Source organism: Nelusetta ayraudi, unplaced genomic scaffold (assembly GCF_046127955.1).
Source record: "Nelusetta ayraudi isolate G7.1 ecotype Tasmania unplaced genomic scaffold, CSIRO-AGI_Nayr_v1 ptg000214l, whole genome shotgun sequence".
Taxonomy (NCBI): domain Eukaryota; kingdom Metazoa; phylum Chordata; class Actinopteri; order Tetraodontiformes; family Monacanthidae; genus Nelusetta; species Nelusetta ayraudi.
This window is the reverse complement of record NW_027466263.1, coordinates 119564-132961: the sequence shown is the minus strand read 5'-3', so window position 1 is coordinate 132961 and position 13398 is coordinate 119564. Positions and strand designations below refer to the sequence as shown.

At 53.3% G+C, this 13398-nt stretch overlaps 2 protein-coding genes across 2 annotated transcripts; both read right to left on the bottom strand.

The window, feature by feature from the left end:
- Positions 1-859: 859 nt before the first annotated feature.
- On the bottom strand, positions 860-7679 carry LOC142881675 (adhesion G-protein coupled receptor G2-like). Its single transcript, XM_076016092.1, has 15 exons — positions 7386-7679; positions 6623-6769; positions 6340-6476; positions 6098-6254; positions 5858-6013; positions 5618-5740; positions 5467-5512; positions 5247-5350; positions 4308-4432; positions 3965-4233; positions 3791-3890; positions 3424-3710; positions 3228-3329; positions 1046-1172; positions 860-908 (listed from the first exon to the last, which is right to left on the bottom strand). Exons 1-15 carry the CDS (start codon positions 7677-7679, stop codon positions 860-862), a joined length of 2223 nt encoding a protein of 740 aa, XP_075872207.1.
- Positions 7680-9488: 1809 nt separating this feature from the next.
- On the bottom strand, positions 9489-11108 carry LOC142881674 (uncharacterized). Its single transcript, XM_076016091.1, has 3 exons — positions 10864-11108; positions 9998-10323; positions 9489-9794 (listed from the first exon to the last, which is right to left on the bottom strand). Exons 1-3 carry the CDS (start codon positions 10949-10951, stop codon positions 9489-9491), a joined length of 720 nt encoding a protein of 239 aa, XP_075872206.1. The 5' UTR covers positions 10952-11108.
- Positions 11109-13398: the final 2290 nt, after the last annotated feature.

Here is a 13398-nt window from a genome sequence, read left to right as displayed (position 1 = left end):
TCTGGATTTTGCAGGATTCGAGGACCTGTTGACTGACTTGGAAGCACCAGAACTGAACTGGAAGAATTCCATCTCCTATGGCGACATCTAGTGGAGAACCGTGGTGACATCATCCCATCCACTGGCGTGTAACGTCGCCTAAATCTAATGTTTAGATGGAGGCACTAAAAGCATTAGAGGCCTTCAGTTTACATTAACATGACACAGATAAGAATGAAATCAGTATTCAACTAAAACACTTGTGTGCTGGAGATAATAATAATAATAATAATAATAATAATAATAATAATAATAATAACAATAAAAGAATCGTGCTGAACGTCTGGAGGGGAAATGATGCCGCTGATTGTTGCATCATTGTTTCACAACATCAGTTCAATCAATTGAAGATGATGTCATGATTGTAATGTTGTGAGAGCACCAAGTGTCTCCCTTTGGGGGGGGGGGGGGGGGGGGGGGGAGTCAAAGACTTAAAAACATCGACTGGAGAAAAACATTTCAGAAGTTAAAAGGAAAGCATTGATGACAAAACAAACAATTATAAGTGAGCATCAATAAGCAATTGAGCAAAACAAGCCCACGATCCCCCACAATTACAAAATATGCATCAAATAATAGGCTGTGGTCGTATGAATAAAAGATGAACGCTCCATCTATTAATGAAACATCCCTTTTAAACCTTCAATACACTGCAAAATGTGCATGAATACATAAATATTTGAGTTTCGCTGTGTCCTCGTTGCATGTGGGTCTCTGAAAGCGTCTGCATTCTCTGTAAAAACCAGTGTTTATGTTCCTGTGCGTCCATGTAACTCCAGGGCGTAATACTGCAACCGTCCACCGCGTCATCGACTCCACCTCACAGCCTGAGGCGCTGGCGGTGGATCTCGTTGAGGATGACGTCGTTGCTGCAGCCGTCGGATATGCCGCTGTCGGCAACCCCTGAGCCTGCCCCCCCCACCCCCGCCCCCACACACACACACACACAAAGGTGGATGTCAGCGTGTTGCGGAGCCTTGGCGCTGTGAGAGTGCGAGCGGAGGACCTACCGCTGCTGCTGCTGGTGGCGTCGCTGATGACGGAGGAGCTGCGGGAGGCCAGGGTGGAGGCTGACGGAGCAGCGGCCACCGTCGCGCTCCTGCGGTGGTGGCGAGGGGCCGTCCCACTCCACTCTGTGGGAGGAGCAGAGGTCACGCGTTAAACCACGGAGAGAACAACACACACAGCTGTTGTGATTAAAGTGAGGCCCAACCACTCTGCCAGATGTTCAGAAGAATGAACTGCGCTGCGTGGTCAAAGTGATGATTTACCTTTTTGAATCTCTCAAAGACAAGCTGGTCGACAACTGTTGCATTTCAATCTTAACGTCACGTGTTTGTGTTTAAAGGTAAACTGTAAGCACCCAGAGCCGACATTCTAACAGGAAAAACTTGACCTTATCACAAGCCACGCCCCTCAGAGTTTAAACACACGGCAGAGTCGTTTGCTTTGCTTTGCCTGCGCGAGACACCACGTGACTGGTCACTATGTCTCGATGACCGAGCGTCACCGACTGAGCGACTGCGTTTCCACGCGCACACGCTTGCTTTCGCCAGCGAGCCGGACCAGCCGGTGACGTCAGTGATCAGCGTGCGGTCGACCGCTGTGCATCGGTGCACGAGCAGTTGATAAGAAGACAACTCGTGTTGTGACGACTGAACTCACTGTGCAGTGCGCGGGTGGGACCAAAGCGGGATTCCGACACCCGGCCTCGGTATCACCCGGGGCAGCACGCTGGGATCCCTCCGGCCAGGTGAAACCTGTCCTGGCTGATTAGCTTCACCAGACCCCAGCAATCGAGCTCAGATCCACCGATTCACCATGACGACCAGGGCGGCGTCCGAGGCGGAAGAAATCAAAAGGCGACACCGCCGCGGTCACAGCGCACAGAGAGAGTTGTGTACCGTGCGCGCGCGCACACACGCACACACACACACGCGCGCGCACTGAAACCATCGCGTTCATTCATTGGATCGTAATGAATTAATTCATCGGAAAACGGAGTCCCACTCGGATTAAGAATAACATCACGTTGTCAACGTGAGTGAAACTGTGTCACTGCAACCGCAACAGACTGTAAAACTCTTTGGTCAATGCACGAGCTCACTGACTTCATTGAATTGCCCTTTGGGATTGTCAATAAAGTTCCTCTGATTGGATGTTTGCCCATCACGCTCCTCGCCGTCACACACCACACGGACTGGAACGATCCTACCGTCTCCCCTGATGACGTCAGTGGTCGGCTGCTCAGAGACCAGCGTGTTCAAGTTGTTGAAGTTAAAGTTAACGAGCAAGATTTAAATTGTCCTGCAGTGGAATTCCATGCCGTGAATCATTTATTAGGTGCAATAATTGATTACAATCAATGAATTTAATCAAATGACTGTGACGTCATCCAAACTCATTTATCTATAGTGACTGGAATTACAGATCACACATGATAATGAGAGTGTGTCTAGTTGAATGTGATGGCAATGTGTAGTGGGCAGTGGAATAACTTTATGTTAATAAATGAGTTTGTATTGGTGGAGGCTGTTGACTAAAATAAGGGATGAGTTGAAACAGACCCTGGAAGTGGTTCCAGAACACATCCCTGTCCCCTCCATCCCACTTTGGGCAACCGCGTCTTGGATAAATTGAGCCAGAATAACAAAGTTAATCCCGGCTTAATCCCTCCTCCTGGTTTTGTGCAATGGCCCGTGGATACAGACTCTCTGGCGGAGCGGCACAGACACACACACACACACAGCTGACGTCACCACCATCTTGCTCCTGACAGCCTATGAGCACCCTCGTTGCTGGAGCGTCAATGACGTGGGCGTGGCCTCGTCTCTGTAGCAAATATTACATGAAAATCTCGATATTTACACTAAGACTAAACATTTAGATGTAGCGTTAAGTGTATTATTTCACTGTTAAATGAGATTTAAATGACAAGTGGACTTTTTGATACTTATATTTCACACATCAAACTTGACGTCTCAGCATTTCTAAATGGAGCGGCTGGGAAAAGGCCTCATGTGCAGAAGAGTGTCTAGAAATGTTTGCACTTTGACCTTTTGACCTAACCCTTTATCTTTTGCGTGTGGTGCCATGTATGATTGGCGGCTGTCAATCTTCATCAGCACTCAGTGCGTTGACCTGTTTGTGGAGCAGGTCCCACCTGCAGGATACATTGAGGAGCCAACCTGAGTGTTCAGCCAGTCGCAGCCTCCCACAGCACAGGCGGCTCCTCCACTGCCTGCGGACGTTCTCCTTCACGGCGCAGTGGAAAACAAAGACCAGGAAACCTGCAGAGAAGAAAAGAAACAAAAGAACCCGATGAGGCTTTGAGAAAAAGTCTTGCTGTGCTAATCCTGAGCGACTGTTTGAGCACTCAGTGACCTTGCAGAGAGTTGGAGATGGTGAAGAGGTAGACAAAGGCAGTGTGCAGCGGCCCCCAGGCCAGCAGAGCGAAGCCCCAGCTCAGGCCCAGCAGCACCAGGAGACCCACGATGCTGCGCAGGTCCGTCAGCACGCCCCTGTTGGGCGAGCGGTTCTGGGGGTTCTGCCTCTTGATCCGGGCCAGCTGCACCATCACCATGACGAAGACCAGCAGGCTCAGTGCGAAGATCAGGCCAAAGTAGGCCACCACGGCCACATAGAAAGCCACGTCGTTGCGCAGCCAGCAGCTCATGGAAGAAACAAAAATTGGCATTTTTTTGAAAGAGGGTTTTTCACAGTTTGCGCCGCTCCCCTACTTTACACTTACAATTTGTCTGCAGTGGCGCCCGAGGTTCCTCCATAAGTGACCAGACCGTAGCTGTCCTTGTCCACTGACAGAACAATGAGCACCACAGCCAGAGGGATTCCTGCAAACAGCAGCGCGTGATTCCAGCGTGGCTCTCCAGACGCTGGAGTTGAAGGCGCCACGCTTGGAACTCACCCCAGCCCGCCAGGGAGAACTTGAGCATGTATCTGCCGAGGTAAGGCGTGAAGACCTGCACGATGCTCAGGTACATGTGCAGCGCCTCCAGCCCCGACCAGGTGAAGGAAGTCAGCAGGAAGTAGTGCAGGAAGACGGCGGTGCTGACGCACAGCGGCGGGAGCGGGTAGCGCGCCAGCCAGCCGTCCAGCAGGAAGACCAGGTTGAGGAGGAGGAGCGAGGAGCACAGCTGGAGGAGGATCTTGGCCGGGATGTCCCTCAGCAGCATCCTGCACCGTCAGGCATGCTTGTCAGGTGGGCGCTACGACCGCGAGCTTTGCACCAAGAGGGGAGACTCACTCACTCAAAGGAGAGGTACGTCAGCAGCGTGACGGAGAGGAAAACAGCAGAGATTCCACAGCCGATGTAGGTGATGAAAGAGAGGATGAGCATCTGCTGGGGGTCGCTCTGGTTGTCTCGAGACAAATCCTGCAAAACACCGGCACTGAGCTGCAGTCGCATCACACAATCTCTCAGCTCACTCAGTAGGAATACTACCGAGTACTACTACTACTGCTGAGTACTACTGCTACTGCTGAGTACTACTGCTACTGCTGAGTACTACTGCTACTACTGAATACTACTGCTACTACTGAATACTACTGCTACGACTGCTGAGTACTACTGCTACTACCGAGTACTACTACTACCGAGTACTACTACTACTGCTGAGTACTACTACTACTACTGCTACTACTGCTACTACTGAATACTACTGCTACGACTGCTGAGTACTACTGCTACTACCGAGTACTACTACTACCGAGTACTACTACTACTGCTGAGTACTACTACTACTACTGCTACTACTGCTACTACTGAATACTACTGCTACTACCGAGTACTACTACTACCGAGTACTACTACTACTACTGAATACTACTACTGCTACTGCTGAGTACTACTGCTACTACTGCTGCTGAGTACTACTACTACTACTGAGTACCACTGCTACTACTGCTGAGTACTACTGCTACTACTGCTACTACTGCTACTACTACTACCACTACTACTACTACTGAGTACCACTGCTACTGCTGCTGAGTACTACTACTACTGCTACTACTACTACTACTACTACTGCTACTACTACTACTGCTACTACTACTACTACGACTACTACTACTGCTACTAATACTACTGTGAAAATGCTTTTTGCCATGGTCACATGACCCTGCTGACACAGTTCCATTGCATCATTTCTCTGAGTCTGTGCTCTACAAATGCAACCAAACCAACCGACCAGCAGGATTGCAAAGGATGTGAGATGGTTGCAGCTGCATGTTGTGTCCTCCGCTGTGGTGTTGATAAGAAAGCATCCAGCAGAGCTCCAGCCACCACCACCGCCTGAGGGGGGCGCTCGCGCACACACACACACACACACACACACACACACACACACACACACACGACAGTTTGGCTGAGGAAGATCTGGAGCTTCAGCAGTGACTCTGGTTTCTCACCGTTCAGGGAAAAGTCCCAAAACACGCATGAGGGCGTCACGTTTATCTGCGAGTCAAGGACAAAACATTTTGCATGAAGTGCAGAATTTTCACTGTCAGTACTTTGATTTGAAGCAGACGCTGATATTTCCTTTTGTTCATTTGCTCTCACTGGTTTGGGCCGGAGGTCTCGCACAGTAAACTGAACGTTCTTGGTCAGGTTGCTTATTGACAGATTTGCAGCACTGCAGCCCAGTACTGGACTGACCAGGGTTTGGTTGTTTAGCGTTGCATCCTGGGAAAAAAATAGCATTGATGAAATAGCGCCACTCTCATGTTTCATGCTTCATAGACAATCAGTTCCTGCACGTGCAGCTGACAGTGGGTGGATGCAGGTGAGAGGCCCAGGTACCTGGAAGAGAGCCGGCTTGCTGTAGTAGGTGACCTGCAGCCTGTCAGCCTGCTGTTGCTGCTGGGCGCTGAGCCCTGCAGTCAGGGAGGAGGGCAGGAACACTGAGCCCAGAGAAGAACCACCGGACCTGGACCTGGACCTGCTGGAGGAACGGAACTGGAGGAACAAACAAACTGAGTCTTCCTCGAAGTTCAATCCCTCACCGAGCTGAATCTCACAGATGCGTCGACCCAATATTACCTGGATTCTATCCATGTCCAAAATGTACACGAATGTAGGTGTGAAGTCGGTGCCGCGGACCTTCTTCACTGCCAGAACCAGAGATTCAGAGGAGACCACCTCCACGTCGGCGGTGACGAGCAGCTTGACGGCCAGATCATCGACTGCTCGAATCAGCCTGATGACAGGGAAGCATGAGACAACATCCAGTGTGTGTGTGTGTGTGTGTGTGTGTGTTCTTTGGGTGAGAACGTGGTCTCCACCTGCTGGCCGAGGCGGACAGCGCCAGAGAGTCGCCCTCCATCAGCTTGCTGACCACGGCCACGGCCCTCTGGCCCACTGATGGAGAGACGCTGGGGCCTTCCAGGAGCTTCTCCAGCCGCCCTGTCAGCTGCTCCACCTGCAGCACGCAGTCCCGGCCACCGCAGGGCGTGGAGGAAAAGCATGCACAGGGGTTAAATCCAGCTGCAGCTTCTGGGTGTCCAGAGGACCAGCAGGTCTCCAGCTGCTTCCTCCAGCCTTTCAGGAGGAGGAGAGACGGATCACCTGTGAAGAGTTGAGCCGCGCTGCTGCCTGTGTTTGATTGAGCAGCTGCTCCGCTTGTTGCTCCTCCTGAGTCTCCTGCGAGCCGGACTGCGGGCCCACAGTCGTCCCTGCAGCGCTTGTGGAAGCACCTCCTGTGTCTTCAGCAAGAAGTACGGTGAGTTGTCAGTTAAGGGAGAAAACAACATGGAGATTTTTCCAAATTCTGAAATTGGTTGCACGTACCTGCTGCTGTTGTTGTTGTTGTTGTTGTTGTTGTTGTTGTTGTTGTTGTTGTTGTTGTTGTTGTTGTCGTTGTGATTGGGTGGGTGGCCTCACTGGTGGCAGTGGCTGGGGAGGAAGTGGAGGAGAGTGTTTCAGTCGCAGCTTCGTGCTGCAGGAGAATGTTTGGCCTTTCTGTTGTGTCACCTGTTGTGTTGTCAACCGCTGTGGCGTGGACGGCCAGAGGCGGCGCTGCAGCGGTTTTCTGTTTAATGAAAGTGGTAAAGTGAGTATGAAGAAGTGCAACTTCGCCTGCAGTCGCGTTGGTTATCATAAAGGCTCTCTGTTCTTGTGACTCCGCCGTGGTTGTGTTGTCCTGGCTCGTGTTGTTGGAGTGTGTCGTCCCGGGTGTCGCACTGCTCGCTGCTGAGCTGCGGCCTCTTGTGTTGTTGTTGTTGTTGTTGTTGTTGTTTGCTCTTGTCTCATACCGAGTGCCTTCAGTGGGGGAATGCGTGGCCACTCTTGTGTAGTTTGGGGGTGTAAATACACTCCTTGTTGCTGTCACGCTGCCGTCGCTGTGCAGGAGCCAGGTGTCATTGGTCGCAGTCACGTTGCGTCTCGCTGCGACGCCGGCAGCCGCGACTGTCGTTGCGTTGTACTTTGTCACGTGGTCGCCGGGAGCAAGTGTTGCGTCGCGCTGCTCAGCGACACCGGGGGTTGTCGAGTGCACGCTGTGGCCGTCCGTCGCTGCCGCGTCGCCGTTCCAATACGTGAGAGCGGTGCCGCTGTCCCGCGTTGTGGAACTGCTGGAATCAGTGGCCCACTTCCTGTTCACGCCTGGCGTGGTGTCGCGTGCCATCGCGTCGCCCCGAGTCGGCGTTACTGCAACGACCGTCCTGGCGCTGGCTTCGTTCGTAGCGTGGTGGCGCCTCACGCCGCTGAGCGTGCTCGCATTGTGTCCCGTGATGTCGCTGTTCAGAGCGGTCGCGTCATTTCTGACGGCAGCAGCAGGGGGCGCCACCCGCTGGCTGGGAACCGGTGCAGCTGTTGCTGTGGTGGCAGTTTGATTTGGGCTGTTGTCTTTGTGTGTTTCTAGGCTGCTGACTGCAGGCCAGAGGGCAACCGTGACTCCAGGTGGCGCCGTGGTCGTGTTTGTCATCAATTCATTTCGAGAGATCACTGCCAGTGCTGTTGTTTCATTGGTCGTCGATTGGCCGGCGTCTGACAGAGTCACACTGGTGCTTGGCCAGCTTGTTTGGACGACGGCTTCTGCAGCGGTGGTTGTGGCAGAGAGAGCCGCTTCCTGCGTGGGCTCGGGCTGTTGCTGCGCTACAGTGGTGTCAGCAGCGCGCAACTGAGGAGCGTCGCTCAGGGCCGGCGGTGAGGTCACAGCGGCTGCAGAGACCAGACTGGTGCTCGGGGTGCCCGGGGTGTCCAGGGTGTCCGGGGTGCCCGGGTTGTCCGGGGTGTCCAGGGTGTCCAGGGTGTCCGGGGTGCCCGGGGTGCTCGGGGTGTCCAGGGTGCCCGGGGTGCTCAGGGTGCCCGGGTTGTCCAGGGTGCCCGGGGTGCCCGGGTTGTCCGGGGTGCCCGGGGTGCTCGGGGTGCCCGGGGTGCCCGGGGTGTCCGGGGTGCTCGGGGTGCCCGGGGTGTCCGGGGTGTCCGGGGTGCTCAGGGTGCCCGGGGTGTCTGGGGTGCCCGGGATGTCCAGGTTGCCCGGGTTGACCGGGGTGCTCAGGGTGCCCGGGGTGTCCAGGGTGCCCGGGGTGTCCGGGGTGCTCAGGGTGCCCGGGGTGCTCGGGGTGCCCGGGGTGTCCGGGGTGTCCAGGGTGCCCGGGGTGTCCGGGGTGCTCAGGGTGCCCGGGGTGCTCAGGGTGCCCGGGGTGTCCAGGGTGCTCGGGGTGCCCGGGGTGTCCGGGGTGCCCGGGATGTCCAGGTTGCTTGACTGGACAGGCAGCACAGGCGGAACACTGCGAGCCTCCAAGGTTGGGGATGTAAAGTAGAAGACATCTGAGGCTGCAGAGGAAAGTTGATACATCTCCATCAAGCAGCAGAAAGAATACATACATGAATCTCAACGGGACCACTCACCTGTGACCTGTGGCGTCGCTCCGGCTGGAACAAACGAGGAGGAAGTAAAGGTTCTAAGTGGGAGGAAGTCGCTGCATTACCATTGTTCACTAATTATTGTGGTCTGGATGGATTTCCTACCGTGAGGCCGGGAGCCCAGAAGGAGACTGACTGAAATAACAAGAAGAAGAAGAAGAAGGAAGTCCTAGTAAGTCACCTGGTTGTGTGTATGGTGCAGCACTGACAATACAATAAGAACGTTTGAAGACTTCAACCCTCGTGGTTGTTAACAGTACACTACACTCAATAGATTCCAAGCACTTACACTGATCTGCCTCTGAGCCGGAATAAATCAGTTGCATGCACACACGCATTAACACACACACACAGACACACACACACACATGCATTAGGAAAAACAAACAGCCTCGGCTGGACTGTCAGTGAATACAAACCATACGGCCACAGTATTTCCAGGATCTTCCGTCTTTCACGGCCTAAGTGAAAAGATGCAACTCTCATTAGCCTGCATGCACGTGCGTGGGGGCTGCAGACATGCACCATGCTCACTAGGAGGCACTACAGTATTTCTTGCAGGTCATCAATGGGCTGAAACAAGCTCACGTGTCTGTGCCTCGGCACACTGGAGGTGGGGGTCCCGGCGCTGGGCCCTGGGGCTGGTCAGGCCCCAGTGCCCGGCGTTCCAGCCAATCACGGTGCCGTCCTCGCACTGCCGGCGCTCACCCAGGTCCGCCCACACTCGGAAGAGGTACAGCTCCACCGACCCGAGGGCCTCGCCCGGCGGCGGCCAGCCGGGCCTGCCGGGCCTGCAGCCCAGCCACAGGGAGCCCGAGGCGGGGGTGGCCCGGGCGACGACCGTCCTCGCAGGGAACCGGCGCCCGTCAACCTGAAGCATGGAAAACACAGCCAGCTGGTTGGATCCGGTCGGTACCCCGCACGGCAGATTTGAAGAAGATGAGGAGCTCTGCGAGGAGAAGAAGTCTTTGCTCGGCTCCACTGAGCAGGCGGCAGCGTCTCCTTCAGAGCTGGACGGACGCAGGAAACTGGAGGAGGAGCTTTGTGCCTCGTTGGCTCTCGTTTCACTTTTACCTCCAGGCTGAAGGAGCTGCGCTGGACGTCCCGCCTCAGACACACCCTGTGCCACTGGTCCAGGGACAGGTGGCAGGGGAAGCGGTGTCGAACCCTCAGCAGCCAGGCGTACAGCGCCCCCTGGTCCCCCTCCAGGCCCAGCTCTGGCTTGGGGGCGTGTCCCGAGCTGTAGGAGAAGGCCGTCCAGGCTCCGGGGACCAGCACGCGGACGTCCACGCAGACGGTCACGCTGGGGAGCTGCAGTATGGGGGCCCGTCCCTGCAGAGTCCAGTGGTCCTCGCAGCCCTTCAGCACGGCCTTGACGTCCCCCAGGAAGTAACCCAGCCCTGGGGGACGAGGAGGAGCTGCGTTGATCCACGCAGGTGTGCTCGGAGCAGGGAAACAAAAACGGGCTCCTGATATTTCCTAAACTCAACTTGAGTGTGTGCATGTTGTTGTTGCCTCTCCTGATTGTGAAGGTGGTGTTAGCTTTTAGAGAGAAACAGCAGCAAAAGCTGAGATCAACCCCTCTCCCTGTCCAAGGGAACACCCAGCTCAAAACCTCGTTCACGGTGTACAGGCAAGAAGGCTGACCTCAAGTGGACGTTCGAGGAACTGCAGTCCATTTGACTTATTCAGCGCAGCTGATTGGACTTCATTTTGATTAAAACTGTTCAAATATTCTCCTATGAATGAAATGACAATTTCCCTCCACTCAGTTTCCACAGTCAGCATACATTTGCATCTCACTTTGCATGTAGACAGCCACAGTGGTCGCCATCCTCAGGTGCCGCTTCTACCTCGTGTCCAACATGTCATTCTATGTGTTTGTATTGTGTATTATTATAGCTATGTACCTTAATAAAAACGATCTGTCTGTAAAGTACCTCTGGGTGATGCGGCGAGCAGCAGCCAAAGTCCTTGGAGGGCCCAGTTTGTCCACGTCCTCCATGCTGCAGAGCTAAAGCCACGCATGCCTCCTGCAGACAAACAGGAACCTTGATGTGTGTGTTTGATCCATATTCAAATGTTCAACATTGTCAGAACACAAGAGGACTCTGTTTGCTGGGCAGCTTCCTCTTCAGCAGTGTTGCTGCACCTCTCCTCAGCTTCCACGCAGCCACCACCACCACCACCACCACCACCACCAGCAGCAGCAGCAACATTAATGCCACTGCCTCAGTGTTCAAGGTTACGTAAACTGCCTCTCCTTTTCAGTCAGGAAACCAAAACGCTCCAGTGTTGTCTGGGGCTTTGTCCGCACTGACTGACTGACTGACTGGCTTGGCCTCAGGGCAGGGGGGGGCTCAGCTCGGGTTGCACGTCAGCGTCTTCCCACCTGTCTGAATCACACCATGCAGCTGCGACGCTCCCGGCCGGGGCCACAGGAGCACCTTGTAACTTCAATCAAAATCATCAATCAATTATTTTTGCAGTGGCTCTTGAGCTCGCTGGATCTTCTCCTCGATTAAAGTCGAAGTTTAAACCTTGAACAGTCCGTAAAAGTCACTTTGCACAATCTCACGGCAAGAAAAGAATGCTAAAGTGCCGACCAGGAAACAACAGAACGACTCAACGCTAGTGGGTTATTTTTTTAGATCTACATTATCAGCAGCAGCAGTTCAGGTTGGATTTCATCACAGTGCTCTATCATAGTTCCCCATATTGAACTCCGAGAGGCGGAACATTCACATCATGATCGAAAGGCTTTTTTAACTTCACCTCTTTGCAAAATCAGAATTCATTCGAGACATTTTAAATCTGCTTACCTGATTCTTCAAATCAAATCTTGCTTTAGTTTTTGACTTTGCTCTCGACTTGCCAACATAACCAGTCCCAACGGAGTCCATGCAGGTGTGACATGCCAGTTCTCCAGCCCTCGCGCTTGCTTTCCTCTCTCTCTCCCTCCCTCTCTCTCTCTCTCTCTCTCTCTCTCTCTCTCTCTCTCTCTCTCTCTCTCTCTCTCTCTCTCTCTCTCCCTCTCTCTCGCCCTCTTCGCTTCCCCACATTTCCACCTGCCTCTCGCAGACAAACAGCATCATCAACGTCTGCAAGGTCACATGCCGAGGTTCCAGCGTGTGTGTGTGTGTGTGTGTTTGTGGAAGAGAGCGCGTTCAGGAAATCAGACATTCTGAAGCAGCGGGCGAGGATGGCCTGAGGGGGGGGTTGGGGGGGGGGGGGCGACATCACCAGAGGGTCTGCAAACACCACACATTACCAGCTTACCAATCCAAGCGCGTGAATCTCTATCAGCATCTTTTCAACTATTCAGTGTGTCAGTGTGTTTTCTTGTAGCATGACTGGAGGCTCCAGCTGCTGCTGCTGCTGCTGCTGCTGCTACTGCTGCTGCTGCTGCTGCTGCAGGTGCAGGACCAGACACAGACCGACCCAGGAGAGTCTCAGACATCTTCTGCTTCCTTCCAGCATTTCCAAAAATGTTTGGAAATGTTTGGTTTTGGGATGAGGCTTTAGAGGGTTTCCTGGATTCCCACTGACAGACAGACAGACACATACACAGACAGACAGACAGACAGACAGACAGACAGACAGACTGGGCTGTGAACATGAGGAATGTCATCTGACGTCAGATGTAAAATGAATCCAAACAGGAGCTGAGCAGCCTCAGGCCGACGGCCTCTTCCAATCTCAGCGTATCTTCACTGTGTGAATGTGTTTCTTTGTGTGTTTGTTTGTGTGTGTGTGTGTGCTTAACATCAACCACAAGAGGGCGTTAAAGACTGCAGAAGGACTACAGGGAGTGTTTTGCTTATTTCTCTTGAGGAATGAAAACACAATGTCTGACCAGTGAAGCCAAGCTGCAGGTAATTGCTTCTCCTCAGTGTGTGTGTGTGTGTGTGTGTGTGTGTGTGTGTGTGTGTGTGTGTGTGTGCATGAAGATGTTTCTTCCTGCAGTTTGAGGTTGTTGACAGGTGAAGTCTCTCAGCTTGATGAGTTCTACCTGGACTGGACCGGACCGGACTGGCTGTTGATTCTGGAAGAGCCAATAGGAAGAGCAGGAATGTCTCCCGGGAAGGGAGATATATTAGTTTGTCGTTGCTGTTGAATCCTTGAGTGAAGCTTGGACAAAAAGCACTCATGTCAGCATATATTTAGATTTTCCTTGTTTACGAGTCCAGAAGAGAGCTGCTGTCAGCTTAACCTCTGACCTTTAGCGTCTAATTTACGACATGATGGACCATGACCTCCTCTGCACGCTGCCACCAACCTAGCAGGTATATTTAGCGACAGTCCCCTCATTGATCGACTTCAGCCAGGAACCTGAACAGCTTTGCAGCGGAGCACCGCAGGATTGATTTGCCTGTGTGCTGCCGAGCGGAGGGAGAACCAGATTTTCATCTTTTGGTCTAAACATAATGGGCTCTTACTTGTGGAGGGAAAGAAGGCCCACTGATTTTCTGTAA

What these genes read in the sequence shown, in the direction of transcription:
- LOC142881675 (XM_076016092.1), bottom strand. Translation starts at nt 7,679, where the DNA reads ATGGCACGCGACACCACGCCAGGCGTGAACAGGAAGTGGGCCACTGAT. An exon ending in GCAAGCCGGCTCTCTTCCAG is followed by an intron (nt 5,741 to 5,857) that starts GTACCTGGGCCT and finishes TTTTTTTCCCAG; the next exon opens with GATGCAACGCTAAACAACCA. An exon ending in TTGGGACTTTTCCCTGAACG is followed by an intron (nt 5,351 to 5,466) that starts GTGAGAAACCAG and finishes CGCCCCCCTCAG; the next exon opens with GCGGTGGTGGTGGCTGGAGC.
- LOC142881674 (XM_076016091.1), bottom strand. Translation starts at nt 10,951, where the DNA reads ATGCGTGGCTTTAGCTCTGCAGCATGGAGGACGTGGACAAACTGGGCC. An exon ending in GCTCGCCGCATCACCCAGAG is followed by an intron (nt 10,324 to 10,863) that starts GTACTTTACAGA and finishes CTCGTCCCCCAG; the next exon opens with GGCTGGGTTACTTCCTGGGG. An exon ending in GCAGCTCCTTCAGCCTGGAG is followed by an intron (nt 9,795 to 9,997) that starts GTAAAAGTGAAA and finishes TCCATGCTTCAG; the next exon opens with GTTGACGGGCGCCGGTTCCC.